Source organism: Platalea leucorodia (genome assembly GCF_965183815.1).
Source record: "Platalea leucorodia genome assembly, chromosome: 12".
Classification (NCBI taxonomy): domain Eukaryota; kingdom Metazoa; phylum Chordata; class Aves; order Pelecaniformes; family Threskiornithidae; genus Platalea; species Platalea leucorodia.
This window is the reverse complement of record NC_138834.1, coordinates 3,332,326-3,350,215: the sequence shown is the minus strand read 5'-3', so window position 1 is coordinate 3,350,215 and position 17,890 is coordinate 3,332,326. Positions and strand designations below refer to the sequence as shown.

Here is a 17,890-nt window from a genome sequence, read left to right as displayed (position 1 = left end):
ACGCACACAAACACAAACGTGTATATATATGTTTTCTCTCAATACTTGAAACTTAGCCACTGTGCTTGAATTAAAAAAAAACACAAAAAACCACACAAAAAAGCCCACCCAAGAAATAGGGGGGAAAAAAAAAAGAGAAAAAAGAAAAACAAATCAGACAGGTGATTTATTTTGCCATCACTTCGGTGACTTTCTTTTTTATCTAACTGCATGTAGCGTGAAACCAACTTTTTTGGTGAAAAATATTTATTGCTTTGTAGACAACAACGTATGCAAAAAAAAAAAAAAAAAAGAAAACTCCCCAAAAACCAACCCCCAAGCATTGTTGAAGTTGCTAGTGTAGTCCACCGGCTATCGTCATGGCTTTGTTACTGTTGCGGCGTTTGTGTCTAGCGTCTTTAATAGATTTCAAGAAACCTCAGTCTAATGAACACGTATCTTCAGGTTTGTGAGAGCGTATGATGATGTTCTTTATAAGGTAATGCTTGATACGTTGTCAACATTTTTTATTTGTGTTTTTGTGTGACTTTTTTTTTTTTTTTTGCTTTAAATTGTACAGCATCAATTTAAGAAAATAAAATTGATCTGAAATTGTTAGTGGCCTATTTTCAGTACTTCATAATTCCAGGTAGTGCAGTAGCTGAGTAAGGGATTGAATCTTTGGTTCTACCAGCCTCGACCTTCGGCTGAAGAAGTGCTGTCACCCGTTTCACAGCGGGCGAAGCTCGGGACGGAACACGCTGCGTCGCCTACAGCCCCACGTGAAGCCTTTCAGGCTGGAACGGTTGAAGCGGGTGCCGGGGTGGGAGCTGCAGGCGCTGGTTCGTGGTGCCTCGGTGCCCGGCCCTGCCCTCCTGCTGCCGCGGTTCGAGCGCCGGCGCCGGCGGAGCCCTTCCCGTCCAGTTCAGGTGCTTCGGTTTCGCCCCTGTCCCAGTATTTGCAAGATCAGGCTGTCGGAGCCGTGCGTTACTTGGCACCCCAGCGCGATGCTGGAGCGGGGTGTGCGACGGCCGTCTGGAGGGGTGAGGACAGCGTGGGTTCGTGGTGCTGTTTGTATCAGACCTCATAGTTGGGCGTTATTTTAAACATTAGCTTTTTTTTTAATGAATAGAGTCGGGAAGCTTGTTGCTGTACAAGAGAGGTACTTGAAGTGTGAGTATAGTGATAAGATTTGGGTATTTTTAATGAAGATTCAATATTTTCCTGCCGTGTTTGTACACATTGCTGCTTGTTACTGGAACGGAACGGCACGTGGCTTAGTTTTCTCTTGCCCACCTGGCTGTAAGAAAAGTCACCGAACGTGGCAAGAAGCAGAGCGCGGCTGCCGTGAGCATTGGTCCTGCCTTCGGGCGCCAGGCAGGCGTAGTCCCTGCTCCCCCCGAGTCAGAATGTGCTGTGACGACAAGCCAAGCTCTGCGTCTGGGACGTGAGGGAGGTCCTGAACGAATCGGTCCAGTCCTTCCCTTCTTACAGAAACTTCAGCAAGAGAGGCGTGAACTTGCAGGAGCCAAATACCCTAATTCCACCAAACATTTCCCAAAGCTCCGCTTGCTGGACCGTGCACGCTGCTGTTGGCCGTGCGCGTCCCCGGGGAGAGTCCTGCCCACCAGCCCCTGGCCCCTCAGCGCCACCCCGTGCAGCTGCCGGACCGTATTGGTTTTGTAGGAAAAGAGCCTATTCCAAAATGTTAATTTACCACGAGCTGGAATTGTGTTTTTCCTCCTCAGCCCTATTTATAACTCCTGTTTCCTGCCCCTGCCTTTCCCACCACGGGGAACCGGGCACCGTGAGAACGGTCCCGCCTGGACGCGCCGGGCTCCGGTCCGCTGTCGCTCGGGCGCGGGGAGAGCCGATCCCTCCTCCCTGCGGAGCTGCCCCACGCAGCAGCGGGGTCGGGGAGAGCTGGGGGAAGCTGCGCTTCCACGCGGTGAAAACGTGGTGGTGGTCCAACCTGGGCAAGGCCCTGCGGCAGCCCTGGGAAAGCTGGTCGGAGCGAGGTAAATAGGGATGCTGGCGTCGCCTGAAGTCTGACAGCTCAGCAGACTCGGATCTTTGTTTTGGGAGGGGTTGGTGGGGGTTTTGTGGGTTTTTTGTTTGTTTTTTTAACACGTAAAGCCCCCTTTGGTGGAAAAACCTCGTGTGTGTGCGTGTTCCTGCAGGATTGTGGTACAGGCTGCGTATACACCAGTTTCTGACGCTGCGGGTAAGGGAGGGCGTTTCTTTTGAAGCTGCCTGTGAAGAAGTGTAAAGGTTCAGGTGGAAACCTCTGGCCAAACGAAAGCGGCCACCGCGTGCCGCACGCCCGTGCGGACAGAGAATGCTCTGCTGAACCCGTGGGACTCGTAGGCGGAGAGCAAAGGGGGAAAGCGCTGGCTGGGAAGACTTCAGTGCCAGAAATGAACAGTCTCTTGTAATAAGCACTAAACCACGGGGCCTGGAGAGTTTAAAAGCACTGGTGACAATTGCACAACCTTCTAGATGTGGACTGTGACGTTACGCTGCTGTTGGTTCTAGGAGAAAACAAACCCAAGCAATTCTTCCAGGGCGTTTGGCTTCGTTCCCGCATTTTATATTTAGTTGTTGGTAAGTACGTCAGCAAAAACTCGCTCGTTCGACTCGGAAAGATCAGAGGTGGCTTGGTGACATCAAGGAAGTAGAAATGGGTGGGTGGGGGTTGAACCAGGGCGATACAAAGATCAAGTATTTTGCTAAGGCTTCATTTCACGGGGAGTTAACTCCTTCACGGCCTATTTTAGCGTGCGTATCCTGTGTGCCGCTGCCGGCCGTGCGTAGCCGTGGAAGCTGGAAGGGCCGGCGGGTTTGTGCTGAAGGAGGGGACGGGCCGTGCGGCAGGGAGGCCGCGCGCCCGCGGCTCGGCGGGGCAGGAGCTGACGCTCTCCAGGCAAATCCTAGCAGTTGCATTTATTTAAATGTATTACCATAAACGTAGCGCTGATGATGGGTGCCATTCCCTGGATGTATCCCCGTGGCGCGGGGGTACAAGCTTCCCTGGGACACTTCTGTTCTAGAAACAGCATTTTTAGGGACAACAGAATCAAAACCACCACCACCCCCCCCGGGAGCTGAAACCTGGCAGGGGAGTTGGATGCTTTCAGAAAACACGTTAAATAACGTGTTCCTAAGAATGGGCTTAAGCAAGTCATGTCAGACCCAGGTTTCTTCCCTTGCTGTGGACAGAGGGTAACCGAGCATCCAGATGTTGGTGGCTGTCCTTCCCGAGCCCCCCCGAGCCCCAGATGCTGCCACCAGCCATCCCCAGCAGCTGGACCCAGTGTTCAACACGCCTGGCTGCGGCCACAACCCGGCTCGGACCCAAAGCCCCGGCGCAAGAAGAGTCAGCTCCCAAAAAAGTCATTCCCGAGCCCGCGGTGCACCCCGCGGCGCCGGGGCCTCGCGGCTTCGGCTGCCTCGCAGCATCGGCTCTCTCCGAGCGTTTGCTGTCGGTGGCAGAGGGACCGTTAACACGCCGTGGCGGGGGATTGCACGTCTGCCAGGGTTCTGCTGCAGGTAATCGTGAAAGGCCCAGAAGCGAATCGTTGCTAAACCTCTCCCAGTTTAGGTCTTGTTTTAGGCAGCGGAGTCGCTCCCAAGTGAGAGCGCGCTGGCCTGCGTTACAGCAGGAGCGCCCGGCGGAGGGAGGACGCTTGCCTTGGTCTCCAACGGGAATATTCGCCACCGCTGAAGGAGTTTCCAGTGCTTTTTTGCCTTGGATTCTGCGGTGTGGTTGTTTCTGGGCAGCGCCCCGGCGCACGACTGCCGGGGAGCTGCGGACCGGGGCACTCCTCGCCCCGTGCAGCGCAGCACGGCTCCCGTTCCCAGCGTGGGGGTGAAGAGCTTTCAGCTACAACGTTTGGTACCTCCTGAGCCTCTACTGCCAGGCAGCGAAGAGCGCGCGCCCGAAGGAGAGGAAGGCGTCTCCCCAGGTTTGCCCTGGCTTTGCCTTCCCGGCGCCGCGATGAAGGCCCTCCCGCTGCGGGGCTGGGGTGCGCGCTCGCCCTCGGCCCCCACCGCTGTGCGGGGGCACGGAGGGGCTGCGGGCTCTCGCCCCCCGCCGCAGCCGGTGCCGGCCTGGGCTGCGCTCCGCGCCCCTGAACTCATGAAAGATCGACGCGGCAGGTTTTTTCTTCCCTTTGACAGAGAACATTTTGAAGAGCACGTCGTTCAAACCACAACGTTTCATCATTTGTTTTTAAATTGATTTAAAAGAAATTACATTTATCTGAAAACGTAAAGCAAATCCTCTTGACATGAATACGTCCTTCGTCAAAGCAGGCCTTGGGGAGGAGGATGAGGCCCTGCGGGGGTCACATCGGCGCAGGACCGGGCTGCTGCGGGGCCGAGCACCGCCGGCGGCCGTGGGCCGCTCAGCCGCCCGGGGGTGGCCGGAGCGGGGCCCGGCGCGGGGCTGCCGCGGAGCCGGGGCCGCAAACACGGCGGAGCCTCGCTGGGTTCCGCGGGGAGGCAGGGGCAGGCGGCGGAGGAGCGGCGGGTCCCGGGGCGGCGGAGCGGGCGGACCGCGCTGCCGGAGCCCCGCCTGCAGGCGGCCGCCGGCCCGGCACCCTCGGCCCGGAGCGGGGCCGGAGCGGGGCGGCACCGGGGCCGGAGCGGGGTCGGAGCGGGGTCGGGAACGGGGCCGGAGCGGGGCCGGAGCGGGGCGGGAGCGGGGCCGGGAGCGGGGCCGGAGCGGGGTCGGGAACGGGGCCGGAGCGGGGCGGGAGCGGGGCCGGAGCGGGGCGGGAGCGGGGCGGGAGCGGGGCCGGAGCGGGGCCGGAGCGGGGTCGGGAACGGGGCCGGAGCGGGGCGGGAGCGGGGCCGGAGCGGGGCCGGAGCGGGGCGGGAGCGGGGCGGGAGCGGGGCCGGAGCGGGGCCGGAGCGGGGTCGGGAACGGGGCCGGAGCGGGGCGGGAGCGGGGCCGGAGCGGGGCCGGAGCGGGGCGGGAGCGGGGCCGGAGCGGAGCCCGGAGCGGGGCCGGAGCGGGACCCTGAGCGGGGCGGCAGCGGGGCGGGAGCGGGGCGGGAGCAGGGCGGGAGCGGGGCCGGGAGCGGGGCCGGGAGCGGGGCCGGAGCGGGGCTGGGAGCGGGGCGGGAGCGGGGCCGGAGCGGGACCCGGAGCGGGGCCGGAGCGGGGCCGGAGCGGGGCGGGAGAGGGGCCCGGAGCGGACCCAGAGCGGGGCCGGGGCCGGCCCGGGCGCTGCGGAGCCCCTGGGTCCCGCCCGCGGGCAGCGCGGCCCGGAGGGCGAGGGCTGCAGGCAGGGGCTGCCCCGGAACAGCCGCGGAGCCCCCGCAGCGCCCGTACAAACCGGTGCGGGGCCAGGGAGGCCCGACACCCGCCTCGTCAGGAAAGTGAAATTAAGACGCCTCAAAACCCGACCCCGCTGGACGCCCCGTCCTGCCGCCGCCCCGCGCCCGCTGCCTCTTCGGCAGCGGTGCCATCGGCCGCCGGCCCCGGCTGCGCTTGGGCCGGGAAAGCTTCTACGAGGCCGATCTCACTGCTGAGTAAACTCGATGGCAGCGCCCTCGCTTAAGGCCAAGCAGGTGTGCCGCTCAGTGTACTTTATCAGTCCTGTTAAACGTGTGTGAAATGTTCTGCTCCTCACATCAACAGCAGGGACCCTCGCAAATCCTTTGCTCCGGTTCCAGTTCAGCCCTGGGTATAGGTGCGAGGGGCATCCACCCCCGTGTTAATCTCGTTCCTGAGGGTGCTGGGTGCTCGCCGTGCTTTGCAGACCAAATCCAAGCAAGCGCGCCGGCTTCGCAGGCCGCACGCAGCCATCTGCAGCGGGGCCTCCTGCTCCGCGCCAGAACCTGCAGCCCCGTCTCCGCCGCCGTTTCGCCTGCGTTACGCGGCCCCAAGGCTCTGCCTGCCCGGTGCCGGCTCCCACAGAACTGACCGACGGCAGCACCTCTGGCGAGTCACTTTAATTTCTCCTCGCCTTTGGTAGCCAACTGTTTAAAGATGAAATGGATAAATTAAAAGGAATCTGTTTTGAAGCTGCTTTGCTGCTCTTGGACTGGGTAAGGGGCTGGGATACCAAAGTTTTCCCTCATGTAAGTCCTTCTCCTGTCCCACCACAAATTTAGCTGAAATGAGCCAAATTCAGCAATCACGGCAGGGAGGGTGTCCTGGTTTCAGCTGGGATAGAGTTAATTTTCTTCTTAGTAGCTGGTAGAGTGCTGGCTTTTGGATTTAGGGTGAGAATAATGTTGATAACGCACTGATGTTTTGGTTCTTGCTGAGCAGAGTTTACACCAGTCAAGGACTTTTTAGCTTCTTGTGCTCTGCCAGGGGCACCAGGAGCGGGGAGGGGACACGGCCGGGACAGCTGACCCCCGCTGCCCAAAGGGCTGTTCCATGCCGCATGGCGTCATGCTCAGCACCTAAAGCTGGGGGAAGGAGGAGGAAGGGGGGGGACGTTCGGAGTGATGGCGTTTGTCTTCCCAAGGAACCGTTACGCGTGATGGAGCCCTGCTTTCCTGGGGATGGCTGAACACCTGCCTGCCCATGGGAAGGAGAGAGTGAATTCCCTGGTTTGCTTTGCTTGTGTGCGTGGCTTTTGCTTTACCCATTAAACTGTCTTTATCTCAACCCATGAGTTTTCTCACTTTTACTCTTCCGATTCTCTCCCCCATCCCACCGGGGGGGAGCGAGCGAGCGGCTGGGTTGCGCTTAGTTGCCGGCTGGGGTTAAAGCACGACAGAGGGAGAGGAAGAGATGGTGGAGGGCAGCCAAGCAGCAGGGTTGCAGAGGCTTCGCTTCCTCAGGAAATGAGGCACAAGAAAGATTCAGGCGCCCTGGTCGAAGCGATAGAGAGATCTGTATTCCCGGTTCCCCTGGCAGCAGTGCTGCGCTGTGACAGGCGATCTTTTATCACTTCTCTAAACAAACTGCAGCTGGGACCGTGTGATAAATCTTCCCCTTGCCCCACGCCGCTACTGAAATAACTCAGAAGTGTCGGTTCCAAAAAGGACGTGCTGCATTTCTTCCCCTTATTAGCCGAAATAACCAGCCTGCCTTTGATAACCTGGCCTGCTTGGAAACGTCAGCCCTTCCATTTTCCACCTGAATGAATAACGGAGCTCATCTCGCGGCGTGCCAGGGAACCCGCGTCCTCTCCGCGCAGCTCCGTCCTGTAAAGCACTGCAGCTCGTAGCATCACCAAGCCATTTCCCGGTGCGGTTGGCTTTCCGGGCGGCGCGGGCTGGTGCCTGATAAGGGTGCCTGTTGCGCCCAGCTGTCCCGCTAAGCGCAGCGCTGCAGACCAGACCTGTTGCAGAGGACGTGAGCACGGCGGCTGCTTGAGGAAGCTGCTTGGGGGGGAAACCCGAGGGGACGCGGATCCGTAGGCGCTGGGCTCGGCACCGGCACACGCAGGAGCTGGGTGGGAGGGGGGCCCGGTGTCGGGCCCCTCCGGGAAGGGCCGCCGTCGGCTCTCCGTGGCGGACCCCTGTGTCCTGTGCAGCGTTTCCCTCCTGTCCTCCCGGTGTGGGCAGTGCCGGTTTCCCCAGGTGGGTTTGCAAGGGAAAAGTGGACTGGTTTACTCAGCCAGCTCACATTTACCGCAGGAATGTATTTGTTAGTTTGCCTTTTCCCCCGCTGTTGCTTGATTTAATAACTTGGCAGGCTTTTCGCATGTGTTGGCTCCGCAGAGCCTGCGTGCGGCGGGTGGGACCGAGCAGGGGGAATGCCCCCGCAGCAAACTTTTAGTTTGCTGCAAAACATAAAAAAAAAAACCCCAAACCAAAACCGTTGCTGCAAAACGAAGTGACTGCGAAGGCAGGAGGCGGCGGGGCCGCGGGCCGGCTCTGCAGCCCCGCACCGCGCTGCCGGCCCTGCCCGGCCCTGCCCACGGCGCGCCCCGGCCCGGCGCTCCGGGAAGCGCCGGCGCCGCCGCCAGGGGCCGACGGGGGGGTGCGGCGCTGGGGGGGCGGGCTCGGTCCCGCCCTTGCACGAACGCTCTGCCCCGCCCGCGGCCCTGCGGACGCCCCGAGGCGGGGATCTTCTCCCCCGCGCAGCGAGGCCGGCCGGAGCCCGGGCCGCCGCGGGGGCTCCCCGAGCTGGGCTCCCCGAGCTGGGCTCCCGCGGGCCCAGCGCCCCGCCCGGGGCTCCCGGACCCCGGCCCCGGCCCCGGCCCGGGCCGCCCCCCTCAGCGCCGCCCCCTCAGCGCCGCCCCCTCAGCGCCGCCCCCTCAGCGCCGCCCCCCTCAGCCCCGCCCCCCCTCAGCCCCGCCCCCTCAGCCCCGCCCCCTCAGCCCCGCCCCCTCAGCCCCGCCCCCCTCAGCCCCGCCCCCTCAGCACCGCCCCCCTCAGCCCCGCCCTCTCGGCACCGCCCCCTCAGCCCCGCCCCCTCAGCACCGCCCCCCTTAGCACCGCCCCCTCAGCGCCGCCCCCTCAGCGCCGCCCCGCCCCGCCGTGTCCCCGCGCGGCCGCCGTAGGGCGGCACGTGGCTCCCTCGCGCGGCGGCCGCGCGGTGGCGTCGCTCCGCAGCGCCCGCGTAAGTGGCGGCGGCGGCGGCGGGAGGTGGCGGCGGGGCCGGGGCCGGGGCCGGGGCCGGGGCCTCTCCCGCCCGGCGGAGCTGCCCGTCGCGGCCTGGCGCTCGGGGACGATGCTGCGGCTGCGGTGGGGGCTGAGGGTGGTGAGCTGCGGCCTCTCCGCCCCGGGAAGCGCGGCGTGCGGCGGGCCCTGGCGCCGGGCGCGCAGCGTACGTACCGCCGGGGCGCCGCGCCCTGCCGCTCGCCTGGGGGTGGCCGGGTGGGGGAACCGCCTCGGCTCGGCCGCTCCTCACCCTGCCGGGCTTCCCGGCACGGCCCGCCGGGCTGCGGGCTCGGGGCCGCCGTGCGGGCCGGGCTGTGCGGGCCCTGCGCCCTTCTCCCGCAGCGTGGTGGCAGCCGGCGGGGGTGGCACGGCCCGGGGGAGGGGTGACGCGGCCCGGGGGGGAGCGGGGCTGGGCGCCCTTCCAGCCTGCGGCTTGTTACCCAGCCCCGGGTGCCCCCTCTGCTGCTCCGGGGGATGGAGCTGTCGCCTCTTGCCTCCGTTTCTCACTGAGCCCCGTCTGCTGTCCTGTCCCTTGCAGGTTCTGACAATGGCTGAGGATTTGAGGGCAGCGGTTGCCAGCCAGACGAAGAGACTGAACAGCAGCAGCGAGGTGGTTGAAAGGCTGGAAGAAAATGGACATCAAAATAAAAGGTTGAAGAGAAATGCGGATGAGGAAGATGCGGAGGATCAGAATAAAAAGTCACCCAAAAGGAAGATTGTGTTGTTGATGGCGTATTCAGGGAAAGGCTACCATGGGATGCAAGTATGTGGTTTGGCAAAACAACGCGACCTGCTTTTTTTTTTGAAGTCTGTTGGGTTTATAGCTGGAGTTGTACTGACTGAGTCGGGAAGCAGTTGCAGCTTGAAAAGCTGGGGCAGGAACAGTGCGTGCCAGGATTCAAATGGCTCAGTAGTAACTTGAATAAAACAAGTCAGTGGTACATCTCCGATATTTGGTGATTCTGGTGAGTCTGCCTTTACTATAGAGCATCAGCAGAAGATCTTGCAAAGCTGCTGCAGACAAGGCTCTTGAGGAGACTGAAAGCACAGGCACTGCAGTTCTGTCAACACCTGAAGGGTGTCTGGTGATCCCCTTCTGACCGGTGCTCCAGCTGCTGGTGAAGCTTTACATTTCAAAGCAGTCGGGCTAAGTTTCTTCTAGGTTAGACCTCAAGCTGTCTCACTACACACAGATTCCGGAGAACTGAGCTGCCTATTTGAGTGAAACAAATTTGCATCTGTGTTGCCGTCTCTTGTACTTCTAAAAAGATTGTCTGTACTTGAAGACGTTTTAAATTCTCCTTTTTCTGGTGCACTCCAGTGGGGTGGCTTGTAGCAGTTTAGAAACAGGAAAAGCGTTGCAAGACTTCGATGTCTGCATGTGGAAGAAAAGGGATGTTGCTTTGCGGCAGCACCAGCCCTGCCCGTGCAGGGAGGGCCGTGTGGCACACGGTATTGGCAGCGAGAGAATGAGTTTGCTCCATCTGCTGCTCCTTTCAGCATACTGCAAGCTCCCTGCACACTCGTGAGGCATGCTTTAAAAGCTCCACGGGATAACTGATAAGATTGTACACAGGGAAGGGTCTCTCGTGTTTATGCAACAAAGTAGATTTGTTCAACAGCAGTAAACCTTACGCTCGTGGGCGCGTCCGTGTAAGTGCCCGTCAGCTTTACTGCTCGCGTAATTGAATGGTGCGCATCGAGGGTGTGCGCTTTGAAGCCTTACACGCAAGTGGAGCTGCGCATTTCTGTTACAGCTCATCTGTGAGCTGAGTGCAGGAGTCGCTGGAGAAAACCACAGTCTGCGTTACACAACAGCTCCGGTGAACTGAGGAAAAGAACCCCGTCTAATTTCTAGAAGCAGAGTTTGCAGAGGCTGGGTTTGGAGCAGCAGCTGTTAACTTGCAGGCACTGGAATAGTGGTTCATTGGTGCTGTTTCATGCAGTTGAAAGAATCGTCAAAAAACTCCATTGCAGAAGTATTGCACAGTGAAATTAGAAATTATCCTTTACTTGCAATAACAAGTAAAAGGTAAATTGGAATGTGGAAGTTTTATTAACACTCTCTGGTAAAGGATAGTTTTGTTAGAGAATGGCAGTGCTTTTAGGGCTGTGAAGGGAAGACTTTTAAAGAATATCACAACAATGCTCGATTAACAAAATTTTTCAGTTACCGTCTTCAGTTATCTAATTATTACTATTTGTTCTATTTCTTATTTTTGCTATATATCCTCTTTTAGAGAAACGTGGGATCTTCACAGTTCAAGACAATTGAAGACGACTTAGTATCTGCCCTTGTTCAGTCAGGCTGCATCCCAGAAAACCATGGGGAAGATATGAAGAAAATGTCTTTTCAGCGGTGTGCTCGAACAGATAAGGTACGTTGGTTAGGGCCTGTGCTCTCATAAACTCTGGTGTACTGGGATTGACTGGTAAAGCGATGTCTAGGGTGAGATCCAATAGCAAATACTATTCACAGTGAATGTTGCTTGAAACATCTCCTTTCATCCACTACTAAACTTAAGTACAAGCAAATATTTAGAAAGCGCAGGGTATTGATTAGATGGTGTTTGTAAAGCTGGTGCTTCCTACCTAAACTTTGTGCTTCTGTTGCGTTCATGTGCTTCAGCCTCCCAGCCTGCTGCTGCTCCTCAGGGTTGTTGCTGCCTGGTTGATGCGGTGCTTGAGAGTTTAGCTGCATCTCAGTTGGTTTTAAGCCTGCCACAGCGGGGTTTTAAGTCCGAGCTGGAGTTCCTGGCTGATCTTATGTACAAGTCATTCCTTTTCAGTTGGTGCTTTACTTAATAGCAGTCAGATACAGGGAGATGTCATGGAAGGGAGCACAGTGTTCTGCTGTCTAAGATTGCTAAGGCGCTGTATAGCCATGCAGCGGGTCTTCCAGGAGTACTGACTTGCGTTTCTGCCTGTGGCCTTGCCTTTGCCTCGCTTCAGCCTGAAATGACCAGTGAGAAAAAGGAATAAACTTGTTCTTCAGCTATTTCAATTCTGCAAGCGCTATCCCAGAGCTTCCAAGGTACATAATTACGTGTTTGTGTGTTTTACGGTTTTTATAGGGTGTGTCTGCAGCTGGACAGATTGTGTCGCTAAAGGTCAGGCTAATAGATGACATCTTAGAAAAGATCAATAACCATCTTCCTTCTCACATCAGAATTCTGGGTAAGGATACTGGAATGGGCAGAGAAAATGTTTTCAAAGAGGAGCTTTCTCCTGCAGAAGGTCTCTCCCTTACGGTTATAATTTTACTCGTAAGCGGTTTAGTTTTAACATGAATCCGTATGTTTCTGTTAGTTTGAAATTAGGGTCCTCTAAAATAAACCTTTCTATCTTTTGATTGTATTTTAGTTAAAAAATATCCTTGTTGGTAGGAGCGAGATCACAATCAGATTGTAACCTACTGATTCAAAAACCTAATGTCACTTTTAAAATAAGGTCTGAAGAGAGTCACTGGGGGATTCAACTCCAAGAACAAATGTGATGCCAGAACCTACTCTTACATGCTGCCGACATTTGCCTTTGCCCACAAAGACCAGGATGTGCAAGAAGAGGTTTACCGACTGGACAGAGAGACCCTTGAAAGAGTCAACAAACTGCTTGCGTGCTATAAAGGAACTCACAACTTCCACAACTTCACATCCCAGAAGGGACCCAGGGACCCCAGCGCCAAGCGGTACATAATGGAGATGTACTGCGGAGAGCCGTTCGTGAGGGAAAACGTAGAATTTGCGGTGATCAAAGTGAAAGGTCAGAGTTTCATGATGCACCAGATAAGGAAGATGATTGGGCTGGTGATCGCTATTGTGAAAGGTTATGCTGCCGAGTCTATCCTAGAGCTCAGCTGGGGAGAGGAGAAAGTAGACGTCCCCAAAGCTCCAGGACTTGGGCTGGTCTTGGAAAGAGTACACTTCGAAAAGTACAACAGGCGTTTTGGAAATGATGGGCTGCATGAGCCACTGGAGTGGACAGAGGAGGAGGAGAAGATTGCTGTTTTCAAAGAGCAGTATATCTATCCTACCATTATCAACACAGAAAGGGAAGAGAAGTCCATGGTGAACTGGCTAAACACCCTCTCCATTCATGACTTCAGCTCTTCTGCCGTTGGGATGCAAGCTAACAACAAAAATTCAAAGGTAATGACTGAAGCCATTATTTTATCAAATGGAAGCTGTCAGGTTGAGGTAGCTCTTCCCTTAGTAACATTTTTGTTTTCCATGAATATGCCACGGAAGATGACAGTCATCTGGAGTATGAAATGTTTATTATCTTTTTTCCGTCTTTGTGCACTTGATGACAGCGGAATGAACTGTATGAAGTGTTATTTTTGCAGGGTTTTGCATGGGGCAGTTGAGGGAGGGAGGAAGGAATGCTTTAAAGCACAGGCCAATTTCTAGAATCATAAACTGGCAACAGAAATTGTGGACATATTACCAGCCTTTGCTATTGTGAAGCTGTTTGAGAGACTAGTTTTCAGGTTGACAATTTCCCTTCAAATACCTGCTTGCTCTTTGTATTCGCTGATTTTGGGCTAATTCTCATTTTGTGCAATGCCCTGTTCACTAGATAAGGTTTGGAATCGGGGAAATTTAGGATCAGCTTTTTAAAGTAAATCTGCCATAAGCTCAAAATGGGTCATCAGAGCAACTGAGTAAAATGGGATATTGAGAAACCTGATTTCTGACAGCAGGAACTGCTGTCAGCTGTAAATTGCAGTAAAACAAAGGTGTAGAATACATTTTTAACCAAAAGAAAATTTTGGTTTTAAGTTAAAGAATTTTTTTTTCTGGTTGAGATGTAGAATAGCCTCACAAGAAAAGAGTAGAAAGATGTTTGGGACGTGCTAGAAGTAGGTTGGAAACCACATGGGGAATCTTGAGTCAGACTCATGAAGTATTTCTTTAAATCGACAACCACTGGAGTGACTTAAAATACAACAGTGCTTGATTGGACAAGTCCCTGATAAACCTGATCTAACTTTGACGCAGGCCCTGCTCGAGTGGGGGGTTGCACTTGATGAACTAAAGATACCTTGCAGTTCTGTAATTCAAGTTTTCTTGGTCACAGGGCTGGCAAATCCTTGAAGGACGAATGATGGGCAGTGCTAAAAATTCTGTGTAGTGCAACTCAGAAGAAAATAATGACCTTTTTTCACTTAATGGAGTCTTTAAAATTAGCTTTATTTTGCGTAGATAATGATCCTGCTCTGAAGAATGTTAGGTTTAATCCCGTCTCTGCTATTTTTTGTTTCAGTATGAGAAAGAGTTTCAACGTACAAAATAAAATTTACTGCCTCGCTGAATAGTACAAGCAAGATACCAGAAATTTCTCAGGGTTATTTTTATACTTGTGGTAATTGTTTTTCTGAAGTGTAGTGCTGTGTGAGGACATTTGTGACAGGAGGTTATGACAAATGCCACATTAGTTTGGTTAAATGGGACCCAAAGACCCCGCGTGGTGCAGAGAGTCCTTACCTGGCTCAGGGGTCTTGATGATAATGCTGACAGGACTTACTGCTGCCGGGTTCAAAATCAGTGATTCATTGCTAGCAGGAGGCAGGTCTGCTTGCTTTAGATAAACTCTACCAAATACAGTTTTGGCATCATAGTTAGCACAGGCTGTCTGGAGAAGGATAAATAAGGGATGATATGACAGAGTCCTTTGAGATTTTGCAGGCTGTTTGCACTTCAATGAGCCGTGCTTGCTGTTACGAAGGAAACTGTCTAAGCCTCTCGGAATTTGTTTTGTAGTAGGATATTAAATTGTCAACGTTAAATTCACGGGATTTGGGGGTTTATGTGTTTTCAGCAAGTGGTGGTGAGGAAAAAAAGGAGTAACTATAGGCGTATTGTCATGTTAACCTTTCTTTATAAAATCCTTTTATGCCAATCATATCAGTCAAAATACTTGCTTCAAAAAATTATGTAACCCCCCCCAATTGTATCGCACCGTATTGACTTACTCCTGAAGGAGTGGCTCCCAGTTAAGAACTCAGACTTCAGTTTCCTTGTAAGTTGCTAACGTTTGTAGTATTTCCCTAATGCTACTCTGCACAACTGACTTCATTTTTAAACAAGTATTAGTGAGTCCTTGCATATCTCTAATACAGTTTGGGCATAAATTCTCTGCAGCAGACAAACAAAATTCTCAAATCTGGCTTTAGACAATGTAACAAACTTAACTTTTGAGGGACTCGCATGAAAAAAGCACTTGTTTAACTTGTCTCACCTGCATTTGTTTTAAACAATATTTCATGCTATTACCCCAGTTTATGTTTCCCACATACCGTAGGTTGTAATCATGCAGTTGTAAATGTAAATGAGAAGAAATTTCTTCTGCTGTTGGGTGTAATGTACAATTTTTTTGCTACAAGAAGCGTTGTTCACCATCACAGAAGTTTGTTACAATAGATGGGTCGAAGACATGAAGTTGGGATCTAGCCCTGCTTTCTTATACTTTTGGAGAAGTTTAAAGTCAATGTCTTTGATTTAGGTCAGCCTCTAGATGTAAATGAAATACTGACAAACCGTTCTCTATTTTACCGTACAGAACAGCAGCGATCTCGAAGGCAGCGACGGTTGTGATGACGATTCCGACTGAGCCAGTAAGCGGCTGGACGTGGGACCCTTCCTGCTTGCAATTCCCTTTGTCTACAAAAAAGTGGCCTTTCTAAATCCAAGAATCCAGTAAAGCAGGGGTTTGTGCGCTTGCAGAACAAGAACTGGATGCCCAGGAGAAACTGGGTGGGGAAAACAGTGCAGTAGAAAAAGTAAAGGAGCCTTTTTATACCACTGACTGACTCACCTGACTGGTATACTTGAAAATAGTGTAATGTAAAATAAGCTTTCTAAAAGAATCTTGTAATGCAGGATATCTTAATTGCTATTTGAATAATGTTTTTATTATATGTTTACCTGGAAAGTAGTATTTTAAATATGTATAATCTCTACATAAAGATGGGGCAAATCATTTTAATATACTTTTTTTGATTATTATTATGAAGTTATGTCTCCATGAACTTTTTTTTTATTATTATTATTTTCTTCACCTTTACTTAACCCGATCTCTAAACACCATTAAGCTTTTATTTTCCATGTCATCCGTGACTTTCCTGTGGAATAACATGCATGGGTTAGGAACTCATTATCATGCTGACTGCTGTGAATTCTTTTGGTATTGAAACAAACTTTCTGTGTTTCCTCAAGCTTTGCAAGTCTAAAAGAAATGATTCCTTACTCAGTGAGAGGTCTTAACTTTGGGACGTGGACTGAACCACATATTTCAAGACAAGACCTTTTATTTGGGACCTGTCCTCTTCCCAGTATTGCCCGTATGCTTGGGCAGACTCAAGAACATAGATCGGCAGCTACGCGTGTAATTGGGCCTTTACTGCCTGAGGTGTCGTTTCACAGACCTGTAGTTGAGACGTGAGGAGAAGACGTAAATTGTTAGGACTGCAGTTCAAAGTGTGCAGCCATGAAGGTTCTAGCGTTGCCTGTGGTGGATCGCTAAATGTGTTGCTGCTGGTTTAGTGTTTCTGGTTTTAGTGGAAACTATCTGGCCATCTGCTAGATTCGGGATTGAATCAATTTAGCGTGCGTGAAAGGAATGGTGCTGACTTCCTCTGGGCTTTAATCAAGTCTGCCTTCACTTTGTGTGTGTGAACTCTTAATTCCCATCAAGCTGCTCGGAACAGAGGAATGTGTGCAATGATGCAGGAAGCACATGTCTGAGGACTGTCTTCCTTTGGGAATCGATTTTAATTTTCTGTGTTTTGGGGATCTGCATACTCTGGAGTTCTTGCTCTCCTTTCCCCAACTGTGCTTTGACTTCTGGTTCTTGTTTCCAACTCTCCGTGGAGCTGGTGGAAGAAAAAAAACAAGTAAAGGCAGCAGCCTTCCTGCCCTCCCTGCCGGTAGAACACTTCTGGAAGGGGTAGGACAAGACTCTGCAAGCATTTGGGTATTAGTATGAGCGCTTGATAACGCTTCCCTAGCTGGGTCTGTATGGAGACTTGCTTTGTACTGTGGTGGTTATTGAATATGAGGGGTGAACTCTTTGCTCCTTCAATTGGTGGTTTCTGGCCAAAGCCTCTAATTTTATGGCTCCTTCTGGAATTAGTGTTTTTTTGCCAGAGCGCAGCTGTCCCTTAAAAAGGGATTTGCTTTGTTTATTTTAGCTGGGTTTTAATTACTGCTTTTTATTTGACCGTGAAGGCCTTGCTCTATTTTATCACAGCAAGTGTGTAAAAGTGTTCTGGAGGGGGACTCTACCTAGATTTTCATTTATAGCCCTTGCTGGTTCATACTATTCACCTAATCTGCATTAGTCTTCTAGCCAAAGCTCTTATCTTTCTGTCCCTTTCAATCTGGAAAAAAACCCAACCTTTATTTGCTTATAATAAAGGCCCCAAAACTGACATGTATCTCGGTTGAAATCAATGGGAATTTGTATTTATAGCCTTTGGAGAAAACAAAATAATAATAATAAAAAAAGGTTATTTCTTACCTCTTGGTCTGCATGCTGTTTTGTTTTATGGGGATTATTAATTTGGTATTTCAGCTCCTGTTTCACTGCAGGAGCTGAGTAAAAAAATAAAGCGTACAGAGGTGGTTTAAATTCTAAAACGGACTCTGTGAAAGGGTGCAAGGCTAAGCTGTGTTCTGGGGCAGAAAACAAAGACGGAGCGCCGTGCTGGGGGCAGGAGGCCGCTGTGGCGGGCAGAGGCCGCTGTAGGGGCAGCCCCCCGGGGCCAGGCCCAGGCCCAGGCTGCAGGCGGCCGGCAACGGGCCCGTTCCAGGCCGGAGCCCGGGCAGCCCCTGGTGCCCGTGCGTGGCGTTCCCGGGTGCGGCCTGCGAGCCGCCTGAGGGGCAGGGCTGTATTCTAACGGATTTAATTGAGACTCGGCCGCTGCCCCAATTTCACCTGAGGCCGCCGTCGAGGAGCGGGCCCAACGCCGTCGCCCCGGCTTCGCGCATGCGCCGAGCTTGGCTGCCCCCCCCCCCCTTGCCGGTGGGACCGGCGGGCGGGGCGCCCCCCCCAGGTGAGAGGGCGATGGTAGCGCTCAGGGGCCGGCGGAGGGGGCGGGGCCGGCGGAGAGGGCGGGGCGAGGGGCGGCTGCCGCCGTGCGCGGCCGCCAGGGGGCGCCGCGGTCGCTGTGGCCCGGGGAGCGCGGCGCGGCGGGCGGCTCCGCCCGGCGGGGCCCGGCGGTGCCCGGCGGCCCAGGTGTGTGCGGGGCGGGGGCGGGGCGGGGGACCGCCACACCACGGCGGGTCAGAGGTGGGCGCCCGGCGGGGCCCGGGTGTGTGCTGGGGCGGGGGCGGGGC

The 17,890-nt window shown here is 54.2% G+C and overlaps 1 protein-coding gene across 2 annotated transcripts; it reads left to right on the top strand.

Annotated features, from left to right (window-relative positions):
• Window positions 1-8,441: 8,441 nt before the first annotated feature.
• PUS1 (pseudouridine synthase 1) lies at window positions 8,442-16,996 on the top strand. Of its 2 annotated transcripts, none has more exons than XM_082325118.1 (6): window positions 8,442-8,511; window positions 9,091-9,315; window positions 10,793-10,930; window positions 11,627-11,729; window positions 12,003-12,700; window positions 15,114-16,996. In XM_082325118.1, exons 2-6 carry the CDS (start codon window positions 9,100-9,102, stop codon window positions 15,162-15,164), a joined length of 1,206 nt encoding a protein of 401 aa, XP_082181244.1. In that variant the 5' UTR covers window positions 8,442-8,511; window positions 9,091-9,099; the 3' UTR covers window positions 15,165-16,996. The 2 variants fall into 2 exon arrangements, with proteins under 2 accessions (XP_082181244.1, XP_082181243.1); XM_082325117.1 differs by lacking the exon at window positions 8,442-8,511 and adding an exon at window positions 8,575-8,718.
• Window positions 16,997-17,890: the final 894 nt, after the last annotated feature.

Coding starts and splice junctions, on each gene's coding strand:
- PUS1 (XM_082325117.1), top strand. CDS start 8,623: ATGCTGCGGCTGCGGTGGGGGCTGAGGGTGGTGAGCTGCGGCCTCTCC. Junction 9,316..10,792: donor AAGGCTACCATGGGATGCAA/GTATGTGGTTTG, acceptor ATCCTCTTTTAG/AGAAACGTGGGATCTTCACA. Junction 11,730..12,002: donor TTCTCACATCAGAATTCTGG/GTAAGGATACTG, acceptor TTTTAAAATAAG/GTCTGAAGAGAGTCACTGGG.